This window comes from Ctenopharyngodon idella, chromosome 2 (genome assembly GCF_019924925.1).
Source record: "Ctenopharyngodon idella isolate HZGC_01 chromosome 2, HZGC01, whole genome shotgun sequence".
Taxonomy (NCBI): domain Eukaryota; kingdom Metazoa; phylum Chordata; class Actinopteri; order Cypriniformes; family Xenocyprididae; genus Ctenopharyngodon; species Ctenopharyngodon idella.
The window spans coordinates 19054518-19081234 of record NC_067221.1 but is presented as its reverse complement, the minus strand read 5'-3'; the positions used below and the strand labels follow the sequence as shown (position 1 = coordinate 19081234).

General features: G+C 36.3%; 4 protein-coding genes across 6 annotated transcripts; 3 read left to right on the top strand and 1 right to left on the bottom strand.

Annotated features, from left to right (window-relative positions):
- Positions 1–1173: 1173 nt before the first annotated feature.
- Positions 1174–3841, bottom strand: tyw3 (tRNA-yW synthesizing protein 3 homolog (S. cerevisiae)). The gene is made up of 6 exons (XM_051861265.1): positions 3605–3841; positions 2959–3039; positions 2775–2873; positions 2618–2689; positions 2412–2545; positions 1174–2071 (listed from the first exon to the last, which is right to left on the bottom strand). Exons 1-6 carry the CDS (start codon positions 3773–3775, stop codon positions 1870–1872), a joined length of 759 nt encoding a protein of 252 aa, XP_051717225.1. The 5' UTR covers positions 3776–3841; the 3' UTR covers positions 1174–1869.
- Positions 3842–3883: 42 nt separating this feature from the next.
- Positions 3884–10349, top strand: cryz (crystallin, zeta (quinone reductase)). 3 transcript variants are annotated; one of them, XM_051861232.1, is made up of 9 exons: positions 3884–4022; positions 4202–4317; positions 5270–5422; positions 5498–5661; positions 5762–5813; positions 5905–6054; positions 9086–9187; positions 9261–9356; positions 9461–10349. In XM_051861232.1, exons 1-9 carry the CDS (start codon positions 3884–3886, stop codon positions 9620–9622), a joined length of 1134 nt encoding a protein of 377 aa, XP_051717192.1. In that variant the 3' UTR covers positions 9623–10349. The 3 variants fall into 3 exon arrangements, with proteins under 3 accessions (XP_051717192.1, XP_051717182.1, XP_051717201.1); XM_051861222.1 differs by having other exon boundaries at positions 4148–4317; XM_051861241.1 differs by having other exon boundaries at positions 3911–4022; positions 4153–4317.
- Positions 10145–15465, top strand: lrrc53 (leucine rich repeat containing 53). Its single transcript, XM_051861252.1, has 5 exons — positions 10145–10285; positions 11525–11609; positions 11701–11815; positions 11923–12042; positions 14673–15465. Exons 3-5 carry the CDS (start codon positions 11809–11811, stop codon positions 15329–15331), a joined length of 786 nt encoding a protein of 261 aa, XP_051717212.1. The 5' UTR covers positions 10145–10285; positions 11525–11609; positions 11701–11808; the 3' UTR covers positions 15332–15465.
- Positions 15466–20964: 5499 nt separating this feature from the next.
- Positions 20965–26689, top strand: fam151a (family with sequence similarity 151 member A). Its single transcript, XM_051861187.1, has 8 exons — positions 20965–21699; positions 21885–22040; positions 22158–22307; positions 22388–22547; positions 24137–24361; positions 24441–24577; positions 25407–25541; positions 25631–26689. The coding sequence occupies exons 1-8, from the start codon at positions 21516–21518 to the stop codon at positions 26302–26304; spliced, it is 1821 nt and encodes a 606-aa protein (XP_051717147.1). The 5' UTR covers positions 20965–21515; the 3' UTR covers positions 26305–26689.
- Positions 26690–26717: the final 28 nt, after the last annotated feature.

Genomic DNA, 26717 nt, shown 5'->3' with positions numbered 1-26717 from the left:
TGTCACATGATCCTTCAGAAATCATTCTAATATGCTGATTTACTGCTCAAGAAACATTTATCAATGTTGAAAACAGCTGCGCTGCTTAATATTTTTGTGGAAAGATTCTTTGATTAATAGAAAGTTCCCAAAAGAACAGCATTTATTTAAAATATAATTTTATGTAGCAATGTAAAAGTCTTTATTGTCATTTTTGATCAATTCAGTGCATCCTTGCTGAAAAAAAGTATTCATTTCTTTCAAACAATGGCAACTAAAAAATCTTACCTAACCTTTGAACTGGAGTGTGTTTGTGTGTATGTATATATATGTATATATATATAATTATTGAGATATTTTTTTATATATTTTTACTAGTGGGTGAAGGACACTATAGTTTATTTATGTAAGTGTGTAAGTGAGGATAGCAAAATAAAGTAAACTGTGACATATTATACACAAAAATTCTTCATACAGTGGACTACCAGTAAAATTGATAAAAATTTGGAACCAAAAATTATTCAGACACTTTGACCTGACCATGTTTTGCTTAAGTGTTATCTGACATAATTTTCATTTTTTTCTTAGTTTAACTCTGAGATCTTGTCATATTTTATTACCATTTTTTTTAAACTATAGTGAATAAACTGTAATAATGAATGAAATGTTTAAGGTGTCAGAATGGTTTGACTGTATATATATATATATATATATATATATATATATTATGACACCCTTTTGGAAGTTTTGATGTAATGAATTATGACGTAAATTAAGTAATAAATAGAATTCACAGAGACAAAATATTTATTTAAAAATGCTTTAAAATTATTTTAAAGTATTAAAGAAAGTTGATTATTCTCTTTAGGCTTAATAGCTGGACCCGGCATTATATTTAGTGGAGATAACCATTGTAGCAGCACAGCTGTTCATTGAAGAACAGTAGTTACTGATGTCTTTAAAAGTGCATTTACCCCATCTACTGGTGTACTGCTGTACGCATTCATGCTGTTCACAGTCTGTCTTGACAGCTTTGACCACAGAACCCATTCATTATTCATTTCTTCAGAAAAAGATCTTTTAAAATGCATTTAAACTGGCCAACACATACAGGTATGTGTCATGAGATGATGTTTTCACATGTGGAAATGCAGGTAAATAATCTTTATTTGGTCAGAAAAAAAAAGAAAGAAATTTTGATAAAAATACTTTTATTAGAGCTGATAAATACAAGTGAATTATTTCAACATTACAAAAAACTGCTTTATAGTTCCTGTCTTCATTAAAACAATCAAAGTCTTTAATGAAAATGAAAAATCAAAGGCAGAATGAAGCAGATGCACATGGCGGAGAGCGGACTGTTAATGAGCCAAGTCTCCCAAATGAGGCGTTGCGGAACTCGGCCCCGACAGTAATGCCTTCTAATCCAGAGGAAATGTGCTCCAAACCACACAGCGTTTTTACGACGACGTCTGACAGATTGCTTGTTGGAGATGAATAACACGGTCGATTTATACATTGCTGTGAGGGACAACGCTGGACAACATCTTCCTTCTGCACAAGCAAAAAAATTAAGGTTTACGCACACAAAAGCTTTGAAGTAAGGGCATGTTAAACTAAAACAGATTCACCAAGCTCTTGCAAAATAATGAGGCAAATGAAACCGAGTTATTCAGGAAGCAGACACCCCTTATCAAAAAGGTTCCTAAAGGAAGTGGGTATGAGACTGTTTAACTTATATTTGTCATTAAAAAAAAATACACTGTTGTTTATGTCTAATGTTCACATAAAACTTTAATGTGAGGAACGTCTAATGGGCTGGTACTTCACACTAAAGGGGTGTTTATTGAATAAATGTGCACTGTTCAAGATGATGAAAAGAAAGATTTCCTAAGATAAAAACAGCAGATCACAGTCAATTTCCTCTTCACTGTTTTCAGTATGTTCTTTGACGCTCTGGCAACAGTCTGTCACTGAATCGTCCTGTGTTCTTTTCCTCCTCCGTCTGTAGATGGGTTTCTTGTCAGCCTCCTCCCTTAAACTACACCTCTGCTGTTGAGGTTGTAGGGCACCTTGTAGGCACTCATAGAATCTATTTCAAATAAATATTAATACATATAAATTCAACATTACTAGTATATTAAAATACTTTAAATATTTGATTCATACTCAGGTTGTTTCATTTAAATGTGGAAAATAAACAAAATGTGGAAATAAATGAATAAAACATAACGTAAAAAGATTACATCTAAGATTCTAAGTAAATGTAACTTAGTTTTACAGACCAGGGTTATTGTAGTTAACTAAAGCTAAAACCATAAAACATTTTCGATACTTTAAATAAAAAAAGTTATCTAAAAGGAAATATAAAAAATGTCTATTTTATACATTTCCAATGTATGCAAACACAGGAGACTCTGCTTGCAATATACCTCTCTATTCTTTTAAGATTTTCTTCCATCTTCTGGTTCGCAACTCCGACGAGGAAATCAAGGTACTGGTCAGTGACGAGGACGTTACCCCTGTGGCTGAGAGGAACCTCAAGACAATGTGTGCTGCGTACCGCCTATACAACAAATACCTTTCAGACTTCAGAAGTATTTTTAATGTTGAACACAAAGCACAATTTGTATCTTACCATGATGATCTTGCCTTTCTTTCCCACAGTTGTACCAGAATTCCTGAGGCCCGAGTTTATTGCAACAGTGTGCTGAGGAACAAACCATGAAAAAAAGTTATTATTTTGTTCTCCTCTAAACATGGTACGTCTCAATCTAATTCAATGTGACATTCACCAGTAGTTGGGCGTCCTCAAGCTGTTTACACTGAATGTGAAGGACAAACGGCTCAAACTTGAAAGTGGCATCTCCAACAGACTTTTCCAGACCTGTGACCTGTTTCAGAAACACATGAAGCTTTAATGTCAAGGTTATTTATTACTGTACAAGTCTTTAATGTCTTTAACGCTGCATTTCGCACCACATCTTCCTTTTGGCACTTCTGATGGGTGACAAATAACCAGGAACAGTTTTGCTTTTGCACATCAGGGCAATCCGACACCTTAGATGAAAGCACAAAACACGTACAATACTAGTTAGAACCTTAAAAATCTTTTGATTTAAAGGTTTATATGCTTGAAAGTTTTGTAGACAAATATAAAAGTAGCCATTACAAAGCATGCCTTGTTTGTGCTACTTCGTAGCCTTTATGACTTTACTTTTTACTCTAAACTATGCAAACCGAGTAGGTGTGTCTAAACCTTAAACCATTTGGGTGACAAATAATACAGACAAATAACTACACTGCAAAAAAATCTTTTTCTTACTCATTATATTTGACTCCATAAATTTATCAAAATTAAGTGTGTTTATGCTTAAAACAAGAAAAAATATCTGCCAACAGGGTAGAAGAAATAATCTTTGAATTAAGTTTATTTTTCTTACCCCATTTCATGATGTTTTAAGCATAAACTCGTTTAATTTTAAGTTATTTTGCTTCTCAAGTAAATATATCTTGATGATTTAATAATGTTTACATATTTGTACTGAAAAGCAAGACAAAAAACTAAGTAAGTAAATCATTTTTGGAGTGTAGACAACAGTCAATAAACTCTTCTCATGCTCACCCCGTCAAAAAGGATGATTCTTCCGGAGCAAGAGCTTGTCGTGAAGTACCGATCATGACTGTTAATAAAAGAGACAATATGAGAAATGTCCTCATCCACACTGCCCTTCTTACTGAAATCACACTTATTAAGACACTGATTCTTCCATTGCTGAAATGTATCGCCCTCCATGTTTCAAGACTATTGATGTATTCGTTTTATTTTTTGCCGAACGTTGGAATATTATAATTAAATAATGTAATCAGATTTTTAATTATTAATCTAGTTTGTTCGCTAGATATGCTATACCACATGTTTCATGTTTGTGTTTTGAGTATGAGTGCACGGTCGGACGGTTACGGTGGCCGGGATGTGCCTAAATTCATTCCATACGGAAGCGGAGTAAGCTGCAAACTGAAACCTGCGTTGGGTGAACAGGGTAAAATGTCTTAATTTATGGCGTTCCGTTTTCTTTAGTTTCGCGACGCTGTGCAGAGATACGTGTGCTATATGGAATATATGATAATTTCTATTCAGATGTACTAATTTGCTGTTTTTCAACAGTGCAGTATCCAGCCAAAGTTCAGTCTGCCTTGTCAATCCAGATTTGTTTTGTAGAGACCACCATGGCCACATCTAAATTAATGAGGGCTATCAGGGTGTCAGAGTTTGGAGCCCCTTCAGTTTTAAAACTCTGCACAGACGTGCCTGTGCCAAGTCCTGGTCAAAAACAGGTGGGTCATCTCAAAAATATAAGTTTTGAATTCAGTTTTTTTTTTTTTTTTTTTTTTTCTATGAAAGCTGATGGTAACATCTTGACATTATTACTAATTACATCGGACAACTTGATTTGTTTTTTTAATGTTTTATTCTGTTTTATAAATTATTCTGTCAACAGCATCTCAAAACACACCTGGTCTGGCTAAAATCAATACATTATGCTATTTAATAATTTTTATCTAACATTTTGCATAGTCTGAATATTAGTTGTAAATATATACAACACAAATTACATTGACATAAATAAAAAAAAACAAACATTATTTTTAAATGTTTTATGTTATAAATTACTTATTTTGCTTCTTGCACACTTTTTAGACCTTGCACTAATGCTTAACCCAGGAAAGAATTAAAAATTAAACAACTGTAGTACCATTACAGTATAATTTTATAGATGTGGTATACTAGTTTCTGGCAAATGTAAATAATTAAAAATGAAATTCTGTCATCATGTCATGTCATTCCAAACCCATAAGACTATTCAATGTTTATATAGATTAAATCTGTTCATATTAAGCGAGTGTGTGTCTCCAGAAGACTTTGATTGAACTGCTTGATTGATATGGATTACATTTGCAATGTTTTATGAACTTTTTGAAGCATCAAAGTTTTGGCTACATGGACTCATTTTGGGGTGAACTAACTTAAAATGAGTCAAATCATTTTGCATTATGTTAGGTTATAGAATGATGTCTTTTTATATGACGTTGCTTGAATATTTGAAGTGTGTTTCATGACTGTAAAGTCAAGGTACACGTTGGTCAACATATTTAAAGAATGACCCAGAAAACCCAGTTTCACTTTTTTCCACAAATAATATTTATATACATTTATTTACTTAGTTAATCAGTAGCAATTCTTATTGTTTTTTCTAAAGAGCTGTGTAAATGCTTTTTGCAATTGTAGGTTCTGATTCGAGTCCATGCGTGTGGTGTAAACCCAGTGGAGACGTACATCCGCTCTGGATCCTATGCTCGGATACCCAGCTTGCCATATACTCCAGGCTCAGATGTCTCTGGTGTGGTTGAAGCTGTTGGGGAGGGTGTTCATCTCCTGCAGGTAAACTGATTACCCATCTTGCATACTAACCATGTGTTTACTTTGCTTGGTTAGCAATCTTTTCTGTTTTCACAGGCAGGTGACAGAGTCTTTACCATAGGCACTGTGACAGGAGGATACGCTGAATACACTGTGGCCTCAGAGGACACTGTTTATAAGCTGCCTGATTCCCTAGACTACAAACAGGGTGCAGCTATCGGAATCCCATACTTCACTGCATACCAGGCGTTAGTTCACAGGTAAGATGTTGTTATAAATGACTGTAAAAGACAGCTTGAAGTGTTTTCTGGAGCTATATAAACATAAAGGCATTTACAAATGTCCTTTTGCTCTAAACAGGGCTCATGCCAAAGCAGGAGAGACTGTTCTTATTCATGGAGCCAGTGGTGGGGTATGGAGTTCAAAATTTACCATTTCTAAAATGATTTGGATGAACTAGACTTTTCCCCGATGTCTTGAATGAATTTTGCTTGTATTTGTAGGTAGGCATTGCAGCGTGTCAGATCGCACGAGCGTTTGGCCTTAAAGTTCTGGGTACAGCAGGGACATCTGAGGGGATGAAGCTGGTGCTGAGCAATGGAGCTCATCTTGCATTCAACCACCGAGAACAAGACTACCTGGACAAAATTAAGGTTTAGTTCTCTCTTAATAAAGTTTTACATGATACATACAGTACACTTTTTTTAACATTTAAAAAAAAAAGGTATCTTATGCTCACCAAGGCTGCATTTATTTGATCAAAGATACGTAAAAACATTAATATTGTGAAATATTATTACAATTTAAAATAACTGTTGTCTGTTTGAATATATTTTAAAATCGAATTCCTGTGATCAAAGCTGAATTTTCAGCATCATTTCTCCAGTCTTCAGTGTCACATGATCCTTCAGAAATTATTCTACGTTGCTGATTTGAGGCTCAAGAAACATTTATTATTATGATCAATGTTAAAAACAGTTGTGCTGCTTACATTTTTGTGGAAACAGTGATACATTTTTTTTCAGGATTCTTTGATAAATAGAAAGTTCAAAGGAACAGCATTTATTAGGGCCCGAGCATTGATGGTGTGAGGACCCTATTGTAATTGCTCAGTCAATTCTTCTTCTTCTCCGAAATGAATCGCATTTTTGAGGGCCTAAACGTGCTCGAAAACTCATGAAACTTTGCACACATGTCAGTAGTGGTGAAAATTTACGTCTGATATGGGTTTCAGAATTAGGTGTGGCAAAATGGCTTGATAGCGCCACCTACAAATTTTCAATTAAGCGCCCTTCGCTCTACGTTTCATGTACAGGTATGAAAGTGCTTGGGTGCAAAATCTGTAAACCCAACAGGAAGTGAGATATTTTGAGTTTTCTCTGCAAAATTTTTGCAGTTTTTGCCATTTCCAGACATTGTACTTTAACAAACTCCTCCTAGAGATTTTATCATATCAACATCATATTTGGTGAGTCTAATCTAAAGGCCTTTGTGACGTTAAATTGCGAAGATCTTGAGTTTTCATTGAAGGGCGTGTCCGTGGTGGCCTGACAAAATTCGATGTTTCACCATGAAACAGGAAGTTGTTGTAACCTGGCCTGAAGACATCTACATGACAATATTCAGTTACAGTCATAGCGCCACCTGTGGGCAACAGGAAATGACATGTTTTACACTGTGATTAACTCCTCACAGAGATTTAACCAGATAAACACCATATGTTGTTGGTCTAATCTTAAGGCCTTAGGGATGTTAAATTGCAAAGATCTTCAGTTTTCACTAAAGGGTGTGTCCGTGGCGGACTGACAAAATCTGATGTTTCACCATGAAACAGGAAGCTGTTGTAACTCAGGCATACAGTGTCCGATCTGCCCCAAACTTCACGTGTGATAAGAGTCCTGGCCTGAAGACATCTACATGCCAATATTCAGTTAGTCATAGTGCCACCTGCTGTCAACAGGAAATGGCATGATTTACACTGTAATTCACTCCTAGAAACACATTTAAATATGCCATGAAGTACCAAACATGCTAGAAACACGTTAAATCATGAAACACTTGGCTAAGTGCTAAAGTATGCGATTAACACCACGAAACAGGAAACTGTTGTAACTCAGGCATACAATGTCTGATCGTCTCCAAACTTCACATGTTTGATAATAGTCCTGGCCTAAAGACATCTACACGGCAATATTCAGTAATAGTTAAAGCGCCACCTGTTGGCAGCTGGAAGTGTGGCACGTCGAAATGACTTTGCCATATTTCTCCTGTATTTACTCGCTTACATGCATATCGCCCACTATTCACTGTTTTCCTAAGGCCACCGGGAGGCGGTGGCCCCGGGTGCGAGGGTCATTTCATCGCTGCTTGCAGCTTTAATTTGAAATTGAAATCTTTGTTAAACATTATAAATGTCTTTACTGTCGTTTTTGATCAATTTTTAGTAAAAGAATAGGTTACACTTTATTTCGATGGTCCACTTTAGACTTTCTACTAATAATAAATAACTTTACAACTACATGTCAGCTACATGTTAGGTTAGGGCTTGGGTTAATAGAACAAGTTGACATGTAGTTGCAAAGTTGCTTATAGTCAGTAGAATGTCTTTTGGGGGAGCATCAAAATAAAGTGTTTTCAGATATTAAGCAGACAGTCTATTAGTACTCCAATAAGAGTTCATTGACATTTAGTTGCAAATTTGTGTTCACACTTGGCAGGTTTGGTTAGATTAAAACTCTGTTAGTGCGGTGCATTTGAATAAACGTGAACGCTGCTATCCGAACCCCAGTGCTCACCAAACAAGTGGACCGAGACCCCTGAAAAGACTGGTTTCGGTCCGCTTTCAACTCTGGTGTGGTTTGACTGAAACATGAATGCAACATGGACCAAAGACATGTAAACAACCAGAAACAGGACATGATGTCACGATGTTGCCATCATATGTACACACATACAGTGAGCACATTTAGCTCAGCACACAGCATTGGTTTGGATGTTCGTCAAGTTCCGTCGCAAAATATATGTCATAAAAGTCTTTGGTAACACTTTATTTTAGGGTCTTTTAACTAGTTGCTTATTAGCATGCATATTAATAGAATATTGGCTATTTATCAGTACTTATTAAGCACATATTAATGCCATATTCTGCATGACCTTATTCTACATTCTTAATCCTACCCAATACCTAAACGTAACAACGACCTTACTAACTATTAATAAGCAGTAAATTAGGAGTTTATTGAGGGAAAAGTCGTAGTTAATAGTTTATACGTGTTCCCTATACTGAAGTGTTACCAAGTCTTTTTTGTTTATCTTTACGTTTGGTGTTAAAGTGTATACACGAAGCGAACCAGAACTAAAATCATTTTCTTTTCTGGTCCGGATCAAAAGAACCAAGAGAAACAAACTACAAGTTTGAACACAGTTAAAAGAATGTCTACAGTGGACTATTGAAATATTAATAAGTCTTACTAAAGTATATATTAAGCATATGAGAAAAAAAGCTTGCTGACCCTAAACATTTGACTTATTAGTTTTAAGTCATAATGCACGGTCTAATCTAACTTTATCATGAATTCTGGAATCTTCATGTCTGGAATATGCTTTCTATATAATAACCTCCACAGAACTGATCAAAGAAACGAAGGCAGCAAGTTTTCATAATAGCTGGTCTCCTGTGTTCAGGATGCTACCAATGGAAAAGGCGTGAATGTGATCATTGAGATGTTGTCCAACGTCAACCTCAGTAATGATCTTCAGCTGCTTGACTTCTTTGGCAGAGTTATGGTAAGTACCTTGTGTTTGTTTCGCAAGTGTTTTTATGCATGCTGTCCAATTATTGTATTGTTCTTCCTTTCAGATTGTTGGCTCTAGAGGCCCTATTGAGATCAACCCCAGAGACACCATGATGAAACAGACCAGCATCATTGGCGTGTCGTTGTACAATGCACCTAAGGTACACTGGGCTTCCTGTGTTTTTTTTTTTGCTTTCTAGTCTTTGTACTTGAATGAATTTACTCATCATCACCTTTGACAAAACTTTATCTGTGTTTTTCACAGAAGGAAAAATCAGAGTGTGCTGCAGCTCTTTTTGCAGGAATGGAGGCAGGCTGGTTGAAACCCGCCATTGGTCCACAATATACACTTGATAAAGTGGCCCAGGCTCATGAAGACATCATCAACAGTCCTGGAGCCAGTGGAAAGATGATTTTGATCATGTGAAATTGTGCAGGAAGTGAAAATCCAATAATTTGGGGTATAACACAACTGAACGGTCTTTGCATTAACTGACAAATTTGTACTTCAGCGTTACATTCAGCTGCATGTTATTTTCGAATCAAATGAAAGAGATCAGATCATCACAAATGAAAACATTAGTTCAGCAAATGTTTTGTTAAAATTAAATTGAATAAATGTATAATAATTGAGTATACTATAAATAAAATATATAGTAGATATTAGGTAAAAAGTAGTAACAGGCTTAAAAATTGTATTTCGATTGTACACAGTACTGATTTTTATGATTTATGGATAAAAGCCAACGCAGAAACCATTTGGTTGCTGATTGGTTGTTTGTTTCAGGCTTGTCTGCCTCTGTATCTGACAGATGAAACTGTGTAAGGTGAACTTGTGTGTGTTCTTGCCTGTCAGGCATCAGTGCTGGACACTGTACCACATTTCTGAGATCAGGTGACACGCTGGTTCAACGCATGCTCCATTTGCACGTAACCATACACAACCACACTGCAGATCACTGAGACACGATGTGACTGTAGGACAGTGGAACCAGTGAGAAACTAATACCGAAGAGAGGTTTAGAAATTAACTTGTTTGGACCCTCAGGATATGGATACGAGTGTTTGTGATTTTGCTGTCTCAAGTGTGGTAAGCACAGAGTGTTTGTATGTACTGAGCATATAGTCAATTTAGCAATAAAAATTCTCAAGAACTTGGCTTGAATGTGCCTGAATGTAACCCAGGTTAGTATTTGACATAGACGTATAGAGATATATCTGAAAGCAATATCTGTGTAAATTTTATTAACATAATATATGATATTATAAATTCACACTACCATTCAAAACTTTTGGGGTCATTAAGATTTTTTTTTAAAGAAATATTCATCAAGAATGCATTAAATTTATAAAGTGACAGTAAAGACATTTATAATGATACAAAAAATGTTTATTTCAAATAAATCCTGTTTTCTGTTCATCAAAGAATCCTGAAGAAATTTTCATAAAAATATTAGCAGAATAATTTTCAACATAATTTGAGCAGCAAATCAGCATATTAGAATGATTTCTGAAGGATCATGTGACACTAAAGACTGGAGTAATGATGCTGAAAATTCAGCTTTGCGTCACAGAAATAAATTACATTTTAAAATATATTCAAATAGAAATTTAAATTGTAATAATGTTTCAAAATATTACAGTTTTAAACTGTATTTTTGATCAAATAAAGCCAGCTTTGGTGAGCATAAGAGATTTCTTTCAAAAAAAAAAAAAATCTTACCAGCTCTGAACTTTGAACAATAATATATGTATATAAAATGACTGGTGTATGTAGAAATATTGGTAACGCTTTAGTTTAGGGTCAAATTCTCACTATTAACTAGTTGCTTATTAGCATGCATATTATATTACTATATTATCTGTTTATTAGTACTTATAAAGCACATATTAATGCCTTATTCTGCATGACCATATTCTACATCCCATAATCCTACCCAATACCTAAAATTAACAGCTACTTAGGCAAAAGTCATAGTTAATAGTTAGTTGATAGTGAGAATTGGACCCTAAACTAAAGTGTGACTGAAATATTTTAGTAAAATATATTTATATCCACATATAAAACATTTGTTTTTATTTAATATTATGTTCTCAATATTGCCACTGTTGTTCAATATGGCTGTATTTTGTGAAATATAATGATGAGAAGCAAAACATTTCATGACAGGATGAAGAGACACATTCTTATTTTACAGTTACAAAGAATATGTGGCAGGTGTTTCTGTTCTCACACATTATATATAGAGCAGAATCACCTCCACACAGAAGCAAACAGGTGGAAGATCATGCATGTTTTATAACTACACCTTCCTCATCTGTCTGCCAGTCAGCGTCTCCAGGCAACAGAGGTCAGAGGAGCGCAGCATCAGGTGCAGTTGCCAAAACAGAAGAAAAACACAGGAGAAGTACTATTGAGTTGGGAATGTTGACTGAATATAGATTTTGACTGAAGAACTGTTGTGCTTTTGTTGATGGGCTATTGCTTTTTGCCTTGTTTTTGAGGATTTGGTATAAACGTTGTGACCTGAACAAAGCTGATCGAAGGCCATGGACCACATAAGCCATTTTGGAAGTCCAACACTGGCTTCAATCTGACTTCAATGGCAAATCATGAGAAGTATGTGCATAGTGTTTCAAGTAGTCTCACAGCGCTGATTCTTCAAAATGAGGTCAGGAAAAATCCGACTAACATTATGTGAACACTATACTAATGGTTCCTCTCAGGTATCTGCCTTCTACTGATGCTGACAATATCTCGAGTTCAGCTGTCGTCACTCTGCCCCTCTTCCTGTTTGGTGTGTACTGAAGATGTCATCATCTGTCATAAACTCTCAAGAATCATTGGTAAGTAAATTATTATGCGGCTGAAAAACTGAAGTACTTATTTTAAAGGGATAGTTCACCCAAAAATGAATATTCTGTCACCATTTACTCACCTTCGTGTCATTCCAAACCTGACTTTCTTTCTGTGTAGTATAAAAGAAGGTATTTTGAAGAATGACCCAGTGTATTTTGGTCCATAAAATGAAAGTCAATGGGGTCCAATGTTGTTTTTGGAGCCCATTGTATAGACAAAAACAGTTCTTCAAAATATCTCTTGAATTACTCATGAGTGAGTAAATGACATAATTACATTTTTTTGGTGAACTATCCATTTAAGTACAGATGGAAATACATTTCAAACCTTATAAAGCCTATGTATAAAGCCTATATCATGTTTGATATGGAAAATCCTAAGGCCTCTAAAACATGTTGTGCAGAATCTACTATATGCTGTCTGTCTGATTGATAGTTTATATTTTGGTGAAAGGCCTTAGTATAAAAAAAAAAACATGTTCTTATGTCTTTTTCCTGTAAAATCTTTACTTTACTTTTATAAAGTAAATGTAAGAATAACTTTTATATTGTAAGTAATATTTTTAAAAATGAACATTTACTGGAATGAAGCATCTTAGTTTATTTGATTACCCATAAATCATTTTTTAGAAAAATCATGTTAAAATGTGATTATGAAATATGACACATCAGGCTTTTGAGGAACGTTTATTTGGAAATTTCTCAATTATCATTGTACTGCACTGAATTACATGTTTGCCCTCCACATTTACAGAGCATTAATCATAAAACTAAGCATTTAAATATCAAGCATAAGCACGAAGCATATACTGTAAATAACGTCTTAATAATCTTAATATGACATATTATTTAGAGATATTAAGTGAAAACTGATATTTATATACAGTTGTGGTCAGAATTTTTGGCACCCTTGGTAAATGTGATCAAAGATGACTGTAAAAATAAATCTGCATTGTTTATCCTTTTGATCTTTAATTCATAAAATTAGCAAAAATCTAACCTTTCATTGAAGGAAAAGAATTTATGAAATAAATGTTTTTCTCCAAAACACATTGGCCACAATTATTGGCACCCCTAGAAGTTTTTATGAGTAAAATATCTCTGAAGTATATTCCCATTCATATTTACATTTTTTTTAGCACACCAGGGTGATCATGAACATGAAATTGCCCAGCCATGACTTCCTGTTCCACAGGAGTATAAACATGAGGAAACAGAAAGGCCAAATTCCCTTAATCATTCATCACAATGAGTAAAACCAAAGAATATAGTTCTGATGTGCAGCAAAAGATTGTTGAGCTCCACAAAACAGAAAGTGGCTGTAAGAAAAAAGCTAACGCACTGAAAATCCCCGTTTCCACTATCAGGGCAATAATTAAGAAGTTACAATCAACTAAAGATGTTACAAATCTGCCTGGAAGAGGACGTGTGTCTAAATTGTCCAAATGCGCTGTAAGGAGGAAAGTTTGAGTGGCCAAAGACTCTCAGAGGATCTCAGAAAAAAAACACCTACATCCCCATAAGTTGTTCAGGAGGGTTTCAAGAAAAATCCTCTGCTCTCATCCAGAAACAATCTCCAGCATATTCAGTTGTCAGACAAGACTGGAACTTCAGACAGGACCGGCTTCTATGGTCAGATGAAACTAAAAAAAGAGCTTTTTGGGAGCAAACCCACCAGATGGGTTTGGTGCACACATGGATAAAAAGTACCCCATGCCCACGGTTAAATATACTGCTGGATCTTTAATGTTGTGGGCCTTTTTTCCTGCTGGAGGTCCTGGACGTCTTGTTCAGATACATGGCATCATGGATTCTATCAAATACCAACAGATAAAAAATCTAAACCTGACCGCTTCTGCTAGAAATCCAATAATGGGCCGTGGTTGGATCTTCCATCAAGACAATGATCCAAATCAAACATCAAAACCAACACAAAAATGTGTCACTGAGCACAAAATGAAGCTTCTGCCATGGCCGTCCCAGTCCCCTGACTTGAACCCTAAAGAAAATGAGTGGAGTGAACTGAAGAGAAGAAGCACCGACATGGAGCTGGAATCTGAAGGATCTAGAGAGATTCTGTATGAAGGAATGGTCTCTGATCTCTTGTCAGGTGTTCTCCAAACTCATCAGGCATTATAGGTGAAGACTCAGAGCTGTTATCTTGGCAAAAGGAGTTTGCAAAAAGTATTGAATAAAAGGGTGCCAATAATTGTGGCCAACGTGTTTTGGAGAAAAACATTTATTTCATAATGTGATTTTCCCCCTACTTTTAATTCTTTTCCTTCAATGAAAGGTTACATTTTTGCTAATTTTATGAATTAAAGATCAAAAGGATAAGTAATGCAGATTTATTTTTACAGTCATCTTTGATCATATTTACCAAGGGTGCCAATAATTCTGACCACAACTGTACATTTTATGCACAAGATGTCTGCTATATGCTATAAAGATCTCATTGATTTTATTACAAGCTATCAGAATTTCATAATACTTTTTGTCCATATAAATATCAGCAACTGGGTTGGGGTTAGCTTTGGATGGAATTTGGACGATATTCATTTTTTAATATACAGTGTTTCTTTTGTGTGTGTGTTTGTGTTTTTTTTCATAATGTTCAGATGCACCAGGCTCTACAAAAGCTTTGATGCTCACTGATGGACTCATTGATTCTGTGGACAACATGGTTCTTTCTGATTTAACCAACATGAGTGTTCTGGCACTCAGCAACAATGCCATTTCCAGCATCATGCAGGATGCATTTCAGAATCTCACTTTCCTTACAACACTGTCGCTGGACCACAACCGCATCTCCAGTCAAACCCTGGACAACTCCACGTTCTCCTGGCTTCACAGACTGGAGACTCTCCAGCTGGGTAACAACGATCTGAAAGACATTGATGGCTCCTGGTTTCAAAACTCTAGAGCTTTAAAAACACTTCAGCTAGAGGGGAACCACTTTACAGTCTTGAACTCCACCACCTTTGCCCACGCGGACCTGAGGAACCTGGAAACGCTGGACTTGTCCGACAACCTCATTGTGTACATAGGCAGTGATAGCTTCCGAGGGATGCCTAGTCTCCGCAGCCTTGATCTGTCCCGAAATCATCTACGCAACGCTCCGGATGCCTTCTCATACCTGTCATGGCTCTCTGTGCTGAACCTTGATTTGAACCACTGGAGCTGTACGTGTGAGTTGAGAGAGCTGGCCTCATTCCTCAACAATTACATTCAGGCTCTGATAAAGTGTTGTACAATGGGCAGAGGATGGTGTGTGTGAATACAGATAATCCAGCTGTGCAGACTGTGCTGGAGCTGACTGATGCTAACTGTGTCCCACCAAACAGGAATATCACAGTGGAGGTTGTGGCTAAAAGTAATAACACTTCTCAGCAATATATTAGAAATGTTGCTATTGCCATTGTGTTTTCATTTTTCGGTGAGTATCTAATACAAATGCTTGATAGCGAAACATTCTGTATTTTCGTTAGGGTCAATGACGTGATGCTCTGTTAATCCATTAATTTGATGCGAATAAAACAAGACAGGGTTATTAATAGAATTACATTTTGGAAAAGAAAACATTTTGGCATAACCACTTATTATTGTTTCTTATAAAATATTTAACCAAACTGCCTATTATTATAAAAAAAAAAAGTTTATCCACAAAAGCAGAGTCATGTGGTGCGACCACTGATCTGTTATAGATCAGTGCATGCGACCAACATGCAGAAATAGGACCCTTGCAGACTCTCATGATTGTGTGTTAGATAATTTAATACACGAGAAGTTTAGTTCAGGTTGTAAAATGTCATGTGGTGCAACTTCTCAAATACTTATATTTATGAATTAATAATTTAGGATACAATTTACAATAAGGTTTCATTTGTTAACATTTAGTGAACATTAGTTAACACAAACTAGCAATGAACAATATTTCTACAGCATTTATTCTTAGTTCATGTTAATCTCAATATTTACTAATTCATTTTTTAAGATCAAAAGTTGTATCTGTTAACATTATTAATGCACTGTGAACTAACATGAACAACACAAACATTTTTATCAACTAACATTAACAAAGGTTAAAAAATGCTGCAGGAAAATATTGCTCATTCATGTTAAATAATGCCTTAAACTAATTAATCTATTTGTTTATTTATTAATTAATAAATATGTTTTATAGTAAATAATTTAATAAATAAATGTATTAATTTATTTGTTAATTAATTTGTATACTAATGTTAACAAATTAGACCTTATTGTAAAGTGTTACCATAATTTAGGATTTATGAATTATGCAATTATTAAATATTATTTTTTTACTTGATGGTTGATTTTGTTGATACCACGGCATTTTTTTAGATTAAACTAAAAAATAATAAAAATATTAACAATGAAATTAACATGAATACAAAGAGTATACAATAACTTGTGTTTACAACTAGATTTTGTCTTTTCTTTAATTCATGGAATCACTTCATCAGTTCTGTTTTGAATTGTAGGTGGTGTTGGGATCACCCTGGGACTGATTGCCATTGCATACCACAAACTCAGTAAGAAATTTAAACTTGTTCAGGAGGAGGGTAGAGCTGGAGAAAGGAACACATCCAGTCCGGAATCAACCCAGTGGAATTTCTGCGAAGGCAAGGACACTCTATCTATGAGCCATGCGCTCTACAACAGCAACTACAAATCCCATCAGCCCTGGGAGAGAGAAGACTCTCCTTATCTGGGATCAGACGCGCTAGAGAATCATTTCACCTGCCACAAGTGCAGCTCTACAGCCCTTGCCATAGGAAAGCACAAAAGAGAGATTGTCCTGCATGGAGCCAATCATGTGAGTGAACAGCTGGCTAATCACCAACTAAAAGGGAATGATCAACATTCTGTGTTGCAACAAAGGATCAAAGGTAAATTAGCAAACACACAATTTCTTTTGAATTTTTTTTAATAGTGTCTGCTAAAGCAGAGGTTTTCAATCAGAGCCACAAATATAACCACCTCCTTGCTACATTTCCTAAAATACAGTGGGTACGGAAAGTATTCAGACCCCCTTAAATTTTTTACTCTTTGTTATATTGCAGCCATTTGCTAAAATCATTTAAGTTCAATTTTTTTCCTCATTAATGTACACACAGCACCCCATATTGACAGAAAAACACAGAATTGTTGACATTTTTGCAGATTTATTAAAAAAGAAAAACTGAAATACCACATGGTCCTAAGTATTCAGACCCTTTGCTCAGTATTTAGTAGAAGCACCCATTTGATCTAATACAGCCATGAGTCTTTTTGGGAAAGATGCAACAAGTTTTTCACACCTGGATTTGGGGATCCTCTGCCATTCCTCCTTGCAGATCCTCTCCAGTTCTGTCAGGTGGGATGGTAAACGTTGGTGGACAGCCATTTTTAGGTCTCTCCAGAGATGCTCAATTGGGTTTAAGTCAGGGCTCTGGCTGGGCCATTCAAGAACAGTCACTGAGTTGTTGTGAAGCCACTCCTTCGTTATTTTAGCTGTGTGCTTAGGGTCATTGTCTTGTTGGAAGGTAAACCTTCGGCCCAGTCTGAGGTCCTGAGCACTCTGGAGAAGGTTTTCATCCAGGATATCCCTGTACTTGGCCGCATTCATCTTTCCCTCGATTGCAACCAGTCGTCCTGTCCCTGCAGCTGAAAAACACCCCCACAGCATGATGCTGCCACCACCATGCTTCACTGTTGGGACTGTATTGGACAGGTGATGAGCAGTGCCTGGTTTTCTCCACACATACCGCTTAGAATTAAGGCCAAAAAGTTCTATCTTGGTGTCATCAGACCAGAGAATCTTATTTCTCACCATCTTTAGCAAACTCCATGCGGGCTTTCATGTGTCTTGCACTGAGGAGAGGCTTCCGTCGGGCCACTCTGCCATAAAGCCCCGACTGGTGGAGGGCTGCAGTGATGGTTGACTTTCTATAACTTTCTCCCATCTCCCGACTGCATCTCTGGAGCTCAGCCACAGTGATCTTTGGGTTCTTCTTTACCTCTCTCACCAAGGCTCTTCTCCCCCAACAGCTCAGTTTGGCCGGACGGCCAGCTCTAGGAAGGGTTCTGGTCGTCCCAAACATCTTCCATTTAAGGATTATGGAGGCCACTGTGCTCTTAGGAACCTTAAGTGCAGCAGAAATTTTTTTGTAACCTTGGCCAGATCTGTGCCTTGCTACAATTCTGTCTCTGAGCTCTTCAGGCAGTTCCTTTGACCTCATGATTCTCATTTGCTCTGACATGCACTGTGAGCTGTAAGGTCTTATATAGACAGGTGTGTGGCTTTCCTAATCAAGTCGAATCAGTATAATCAAACACAGCTGGACTCAAATGAAGGTGTAGGACCATCTCAAGGATGATCAGAAGAAATGGACAGCACCTGAGTTAAATATATGAGTATCACAGCAAAGGGTCTGAATACTTAGGACCATGTGATATTTCAGTTTTTCTTTTTTAATAAATCTGCAAAAATGTCAACAATTCTGTGTTTTTCTGTCAATATGGGGTGCTGTGTGTACATTAATGAGGAAAAAAAATTAACTTGAAAAAAAAAAAAAAAGATTTTAGCAAATGGCTGCAATATAACAAAGAGTGAAAAATTTAAGGGGGTCTGAATACTTTCCGTACCCACTGTATACAGGCAGCTGTATATTTTCATGTTTAAAGATCCATTTACATATACTGTACATTGAAAATATTACAGATGTGTGTAAAATATTATCTGAAAAACATTTAATATTATAATATTACTTATATGATAATAACATATTTAAATAAAATAATAATATATTTTCTAAACTACCATTAAGAATACTCTTAAATGTAAACCAAAGAAAACATAAATAGAATAATTATTAATGATTTATCTCATAATTCCCAGTATTTAGCAGTGTTATTGCAGTATTATTTATACACCATTATATGTATTAATATTTATATTAGTTTAAGTTTTAGTAATTTTGTTATGTCCTTTTGTCGTTTTTTTTATATATATATATATATATATATATATATATATATATATATATTTCTACTTCATTTTTTTAATCTTATTTTTATTTCAGTTTTAGTAATTACAGTAGTACTTCATCTTAAACTTCCTTTCAGTTTTTCATCTAATAATTATATTTTATTTTATGTCAGCTTTATTTCAATTTTGAATGTGGTCAGTTGTAACTTATTACATATATAAATCTATATACATAAATTATACATACTAGATGCCGTCACTGAATGGTTGGTTATTAGGTGGTTGTTTAATGACACAATTCAAAAGATCTGGCATATATATATAATATACTATACATCTAAATAGGTATATAAATATATGCCAGATCTTTTGAATTGGGTCCACCTAGTAACCAACCATTCAGTGACGGCATCTAGTTTATTTAGTTTTTATTATCAAATGTCGATCTTAAAACATTTCTCTGTTTTATTCACAGACACAAGTGGACGGAGACACAATGAGAACAGGTCAGGAGTTTCAAATAGCCATCTGGGCAGTCAGGATACTTCTTCCCAACGTCGTGGGGGTTCAAAAGACATCTCAGCTGTCAGAATACGCCAGCTGGCCCTCAGTAATCATTTCTCAGCCCTCCAGAGAGGCACGTTTAGACCCCCAGACCAAATCCACAATGAAGTAACTCAAGCAAATCACTCACTGTTAAAACACCAGGCTGATGACATTGGCCCTCGGCCGATTTACCAAACCATCAGCTGTCTGCACTGTCATCAGACTTATGAATACAGACAAGCTGGGAGTAACAAGCAGAACTTCCCATTTACAAATCACTCACAGAACACTGGAGAACAAATGTATGACACTATGCTATACAGAGACATCTTAGGTTATGACAAGTCAAACGCTGGGAGACGTGATGAGAGTCAAGCTAGAGAGCTGGGGTTTAAGTTAGCTTCTCAAAGGAGTGTCACTTTTGATCTAGCGGGGCCCGAGGAACGTGTCCTCACCATAATGGCTGACAGACACAAAAACGAGATGAAGAGCTCTAAAACATCTGCACAGAAAAGCCCCCGAAAGCTGGGTAAGACTAAAAGCAGCACACAAGGACAATCCAAAACCCACAAAACCAGAGGACAAGCAAAGAGGACACTAAAAGTTAAATTAAATTTAAACCCCCTTCGAAAAAACAGAGTTCATCCAAAGTCCATTGATAAAGAAAATAATGAAGAGGACAAGATGTCCAAAAAGGCCAAGAAGGAAAAACTGAGAAGCAAAAAGGACAAAAAAGATGTCCAAAGAAAAGACAAAACCAGCAAAAAATCAAAAGATAACATTGAAGGCTCAGCAAATGAGGAAAAGGAAACCTCCAAAACTAAACACGCTAAAAAAGGGAACAAGGATTCGAAGTCTACATCTAACGATACAGATGAAGTCACTAAAGAAAGAGGACAAGAGCAACAAAGCTATATTCCTGTTGAGGGGGAAACTCTGTTAGAGACTGTCTTCAGCAGTAGATCTGAAGCTCAAATGGCATCAACACTCCCGCTGACACTCAATTTAACTCTTCCAGATGAACACAACAGTCTTACGACTCAATCAAGCCCTGGTGTTCTGAATGCCACTGACTCTCAGCAGCTATCCAATCCAAATATTGCACTTCCTGTGAGTGAATCCGCTGTTTCACAGGATGAGGTGGATCAGTCCAATAGTTCAGACCCGATGAGCTCTCCTGCACCTGTCATCCAAGAATATGTATCTTTAGCCGAGGGCTCTCCAAAGAGGAAGTTAAGACTCATTTTACCTGAAAAAACCTCCAACAGGCCACAAACGGCACTCGATAAGAAAATCAGATAGCGTTATTGTTTTCTGATAATGTAGCACAGATAACATGCACTGCTGAGTTCATTTCAACCATGAATTACTGATAAACATTTGGAATTTTATGTGTAGTCTTATTTTAATGAAATCATTATTATACACTGAAGAAAAAATGTTGTAACAATTTTCACTCAGAAATTGCTAGTAAGTTTCACAAATTACAAAAACATAGCAAGTAATACACTGGATTAAACGTGACATTATTTTTTTTATAAAACATACTCCAATAATTTGTTTTATTTACAACTTTGAAAAATAATGGATGTAATGTTGTATCAAACAATCAAGTTTTTTTGTCTGCAAAGCCACAGAAAGTTCTTGATTTCTGTTACAGATAAGTATGAGTTTGTTGTTTAATATATGCATAGAGTTAATGATCGCTTCATTTGACCAAAGAAAGTTAAAAAAAAACACGTTCCACAGTCATTTTCTAGCAAACAAGATGGCAAGAATACAAAGTGCGGCCTATCACGCCATTTTATGGTCTGCAGATAAAAAGCAGTTTGGACCTCAGAAAACAAAACATGACACTCTGGGAGAGTCATTGTGCAGCTTATGTACATCGAGTGAACATTTAGAGATCTGATACTGAAAAACGATGGACAACAATGAAGAAAAGAACTGCAACAATGAGGAGGCTGAAGAGGGAGAAAGAAAAGAACCAAAAACATTTATGGGGATCTTTACAAGAGAGCAGTTCATCATGTTATGTATTGGTATCGGTCTGATTGCACTTCTTCTCATTATTACTTTAACTTCAGTATTTGTGATCATGAGATCAGGTATGGAGCCTTTTAGTATTTTTTTAGTACATGATATTGAATATTGACTGATATAGTGTTAAGAATTTGTCCATATGCAACACCATTTATCAGTTACATAATTATGAAACAATATGCATTATGAATTTCAGAGTAAATTGAGAAAATAAAAACAATACTGATGTATCTATGTTGCATTATCTCAGATGGTTCAGTCGACATGGACATGGAGCCTTTCCCATCTGGTGGAGACATGCTTGACTTTCTTCTCCAAACTGGAGAGATTCGGGAGAAAGATGGTCTTTATGCAACATGGTATCACGCAGCCAACAATAAATCTGAGATGAACAAGGCCTTGAACAGTAAGAGTGATCTGTTGTTTTATCTTAACACCTTTGTTCAAGGTTGCACTTCAGTCAATTCAATTAGCAGTTGCATAATAATAATAAAAATACCCTCTTCTTGTTAATGTCATTTAGGTGATGTCATGATCCTGGAGGCTGATATAAATGTGCAAGGTCATAATACAGTCAATGAAACGAATATTCCCATCATGGCCCATCCACCAGACATATACAGTGACAACACTCTGGAGGAGTGGCTGGATGCTGTACTCAAATCAAAGAAAGGTGAACAACCTTGAACATTAGTATCTGCTTTTATATACAGAAGACATTGTGAGCATTGCTTTGTGGTCATCCTTCATTAGGGATAAAGCTGGATTTTAAGAGTATTAATGCTGTGGAGCCCTCATTGGATCTGCTGAGAAAGAAAAACCAAACGGGGATCAATCGCCCAGTGTGGATAAATGCAGATATTCTTCCAGGTCCTAATGTCCCCGATTTCTGGCCAGTGATCAATGCTTCTGAGTAAGAATGTAGTAAATATCTCATTTTATTTCTAACACTTGGATACAGTTCAGTTTACTTTGTGATTTAGGCCAATGGCTCTCGATTTGTTGGTCACAACCAAAAATGTGTTTGTGCATTTTATTGGTACAAAGATGATAAAAATGTTTACATAAAGCTCTGTAAAACTTGTATTTTTTCAACATTATGTTGTAAGTACGTCCCATCGGATAATCAAAAGTTCTATGCACACTTGTGGTCTTCATGCCCACTTGAACCAAATACAGGAAATACATCATGTTAGTAGACAAAGACGAAGTGTGGGTACTGGGACTGGCCCTCTGTAATGGTTATTTTTAGGTTTTATTTTTATAACCAAAAATTATTGTTCCCAGAACATTCTGGTGACCAAAAATTGTTAGCTGGGGTAGTGGTGTTTTGTTCCTAAATTAAATGGTGTGTTTGAATGAATTGGTTGAGTGAATAATTCAATGACTCACTCATAAAAACAGGCAATTGTTTCTTCCTGAATGAATCAGTGAATTTAAACAAATTGGTTGAATGAATGGTTTAATGAATAATTCACTCATATACACAGTCACTTATCGCCACCTACTGGCGTGACTACGTAACATACAGAAAGAGTCAGTGAAAAATCTCTGTAACCAATACACAGACTCTGTGTCAGACAGAGTCTGAAACCTGCAAACATAGGCAAGTAGACTGATACTAAGGGCCCTATCATACACCCGGCCAATGCAACGCCAGGCACGACGCAAGTGTATTTTGGTAGTTTCAACCCGCAGTTATCATTTTCACATCTAGCGCCCATGTTGTTTAAATAGCAAATGCACTCACACCCATCTGTTCGCCCATGGGTGTGCTGGTCTGAAAACGCGGTGTGTTCAGGCGCATTGTTGGCATGTTGCTATTTTGAGGCAACTGAAAATGACTGCGCCATTGACCAACAAAAACCTGGTCTAAAGTCAATGGCGCAGTTTTTTTTCTTTTGTTATTTAAAGGGCGCGTTAGTAATATGTGCCTATAGGCGGATGCACAATACACGTACAGGGACGTGCAGCAGCACACAAACTTGCCAAATATTAAAAATAAAAGGATTACAAAGTAAAAGATTATTATTGTGTACATAAAGATAAAAATGCCTACATGTCATAATGGATAGTCATTGCATGTATCAGAATTACCTATTTGCAGTAATGATGAATGAAATTGGCTAATTATTTGACCAGTCGTGGCAATACACACATGTATTTAAAATGACTCGTCAGGTTGAGGGTGTCTATATTCTGCCATGTAAATAGCAATCTGCCACGGTGCAAGCGCACCAGGCTTTTAAAGGGAATGGGAGATGATTGGTTTATTGCATGTTACGCCCAAAACACACCCATCACTCATTAAGAGACTAGGACATGCCCTAAGCGCCATGCACTTCATACCATGTGCTTAGATCGTTAAAATAGGGCCCAAAGTGTGGAAAAAACAACTTGGACTATTTGGAATGATATTCTGAACAACGTAACTGATTCTGTGATCTGTTGATTGCTTAATGTTGTTTTTCAGTAGTTGACTTTTTTTACTTTTATTACAAGGTTTTTTGAGCTCATTCAACTGAAATTTCCTGACGTCACCATCTCTCCAGGATGGAAGGTTCTTTATCTTTCCATCTTCCCAAATGTGACATACACACGCAGTATGGTTGAGGAGATGTACTCTACTGTAAGACACCTCCCTCAGAAAATCACCTTTCCTGTCCATGCTTTGATGGCCAAGAATGGGTGGCCACATCTGAGCTGGCTGCTCAGCCAATCTTCAAGGTAACTCGGTTACTTCAGTCATTTCAGTTAAAAAAATAAATAAAAATTATGTTTATACCATGTCTTGATTATGATACAGGTTTAGTTTAACCCTGTGGCAAGGAAAGGAGAACCCCACTGTGAATGATCTTCTCTACATCAGAGACAACAGCAACCCTCAGCACATATATTATGACATCTATGAGCCTGTGCTCTCACAGTTCAAAGAAGCTGCAAGTGAGTGACATGGTTTTGAATATTACACCTCACATAGTGTATGCATAATATATTGGTAGCATATTGGTTATCTTCCTAAGTAAGAGCTGCTTTTACTTTGGATTAGCTTTATTTGCATCTGTGGTTCCATGAAGAACCTTTAACCTCCATGGAATGGATTTCAATTACACAAAAAGGTTCTTCATAGTGGAAAAAGGTTCTTTAGATTATTATAATGTTCTTCACGCTAAGAAAAACATGGTTAACTTGAGAGCTGTTCACTGAATGGTTCTTTGAGGAACCCACAATGGTTCTCCGATGGCATCATTGTGAAAAACCCACTTTTGGAACCATTATTTTTATGTAAAAGTGAAAGGTCACATTTATCATTGGTTACCATTGCAGATTTTGCATGATCTTCAGGTTTTTCATGCATATTCGCCATGTTGACCAACAGAAAGCTGCTTGGTTTGAAAGTGACTTCTGTGTGAATGGTGCTTCATGCATCTCTACACTGTTGACAGTGAAAATTTTGCTGAAATTTCGACCATGCCTGAACATTAAAACACTAAAATGAATCTTTAAAAACACTGTTAAATATGATCTTTAGCAAATCCCAAAATGAATATTCATTTTACATACAGTGCATTATAATGTTGTGATGCCAAAATTCTCTTGTATCATTTAAAATGACTGATTTTATTTTTTAGTGTTTTCTTTTTAATTTATTTGACAGAATAGTATAGAATTGTATTTATTTGGGCTATCGCTTCCCAGCTTTGTCCATGATTTTAATATTGATGCATCCATAATTGTGTATATCAGTAACACAGGCATCTTTATTTCTCAGTGCTGAGAAACAGACCCAGAAGATTCTATCCAGGTGGAGACATAGTTGACTATTTCAGGCCGGTGAATGGTGATGGACTCAACATCCAGTGGGACACAGTGACTGATAAAGATTCTTTGCTATCTCTGCTTGAAGGTGTGAATTTAACAACTTTAGATGGATACTGAAATGCATAGTTCCTGATAAATGGAAATGCAAGTTTTTTTTTTTTTTTTTTTTTTCAGATAGCCCTGGAGGAATGCTGGTGATCCCAGTACTATCTAGCGTAGGTCAACCAAACATTCCTGTCATTCAGGGTTCCCAACCTGAGTTGCCTCTTCAGGACTGTCTGGAGCTGATTCTTGCCTCTAAGAAGCCCTGGGGACTCTACTTAAGGATAAAGTCTCAGAATCATCTGAGCCCCTCACTGGAGCTCCTTCGTCAGGCCTATGACAGAGACCTGCTGCACCACCCCACCTGGGTCAACATGGACGTAGCCCATGGAGCTTTCCATATCCACGGCTATATAATGGGAGAAGAGTTCTTGAGAACCATTGATCAAATCTTTCCATATGTGACTCTGGCTCCAGGTTGGCCTAAAGAGGTCCTCAATGAAGGCTACACACCAGAATTAGTGGAGGACATGGTGCAACTCTTCCAGGGGGCCTGGCAAGATGTTTCACTGCAGCTGCAGGTCGAGGCTTTGGAAAGGACTGTGACTGGATACAGGAGCCTTATCCATGCGCAATCACGCTTCTCACTGACTCTAGAGCAGTGGGCAGAGGACAGAGGCCTCAGTACTGAGACTGCAAGATTAATGTCTATTCGAACAGCAAACAGACAGCGGAGCTTCTACAATATGCCTAACATGTACAGAGAACATATAGCAAATCTGTCAGTCTGGATATCAAGATCATAAACCATTGACCAAAATGAAAGTCAATCATAGTGCTGTTTAAATAGTCCACAGACAATATATGTACATAAATGTTCATTGAAAATGTGAAAAATGTATATTTTAAATAAATTCTTTCATAGAGCTAATAATTTAAAACGATTAACTTATTACAGTACTTTTTAGTCATTTTTTCCAAACATACAATAGAAATAGGCCTTTTAACAAAACTTTATTGAAACTCAATTTTCAGTAATCAGTAATTGTCAGTAACTAAATCAGTAAACAGACGCAATTAAATTGTCATTTTATATACATCACTGCACCAAAAATAATGCTGACAAAACAAAGCAAACAGAGACATTTTTTAAAGGAACAAATAAGTGTTGGATGTACTATGTAAACTTTCTGATGGATCCCAGTGTTAAAAATTAGGT

Excerpts from the sequence above, each read along its gene's own strand:
- fam151a (XM_051861187.1), top strand. The coding sequence starts at position 21,516 with ATGGACAACAATGAAGAAAAGAACTGCAACAATGAGGAGGCTGAAGAG. Across the intron at positions 24,362-24,440 it reads CTGCTCAGCCAATCTTCAAG|GTTTAGTTTAACCCTGTGGC; the intron begins GTAACTCGGTTA and ends ATTATGATACAG. Across the intron at positions 25,542-25,630 it reads TTTGCTATCTCTGCTTGAAG|ATAGCCCTGGAGGAATGCTG; the intron begins GTGTGAATTTAA and ends TTTTTTTTTCAG.
- tyw3 (XM_051861265.1), bottom strand. The coding sequence starts at position 3,775 with ATGGAGGGCGATACATTTCAGCAATGGAAGAATCAGTGTCTTAATAAG. Across the intron at positions 3,040-3,604 it reads GAATCATCCTTTTTGACGGG|GTGTCGGATTGCCCTGATGT; the intron begins GTGAGCATGAGA and ends CTTTCATCTAAG. Across the intron at positions 2,874-2,958 it reads AGTGCCAAAAGGAAGATGTG|GTCACAGGTCTGGAAAAGTC; the intron begins GTGCGAAATGCA and ends TTTCTGAAACAG.
- lrrc53 (XM_051861252.1), top strand. Across the intron at positions 12,043-14,672 it reads TAAACTCTCAAGAATCATTG|ATGCACCAGGCTCTACAAAA; the intron begins GTAAGTAAATTA and ends CATAATGTTCAG.
- cryz (XM_051861222.1), top strand. The coding sequence starts at position 3,884 with ATGCTATACCACATGTTTCATGTTTGTGTTTTGAGTATGAGTGCACGG. Across the intron at positions 6,055-9,085 it reads ACTACCTGGACAAAATTAAG|GATGCTACCAATGGAAAAGG; the intron begins GTTTAGTTCTCT and ends TCCTGTGTTCAG. Across the intron at positions 9,357-9,460 it reads CGTTGTACAATGCACCTAAG|AAGGAAAAATCAGAGTGTGC; the intron begins GTACACTGGGCT and ends TGTTTTTCACAG.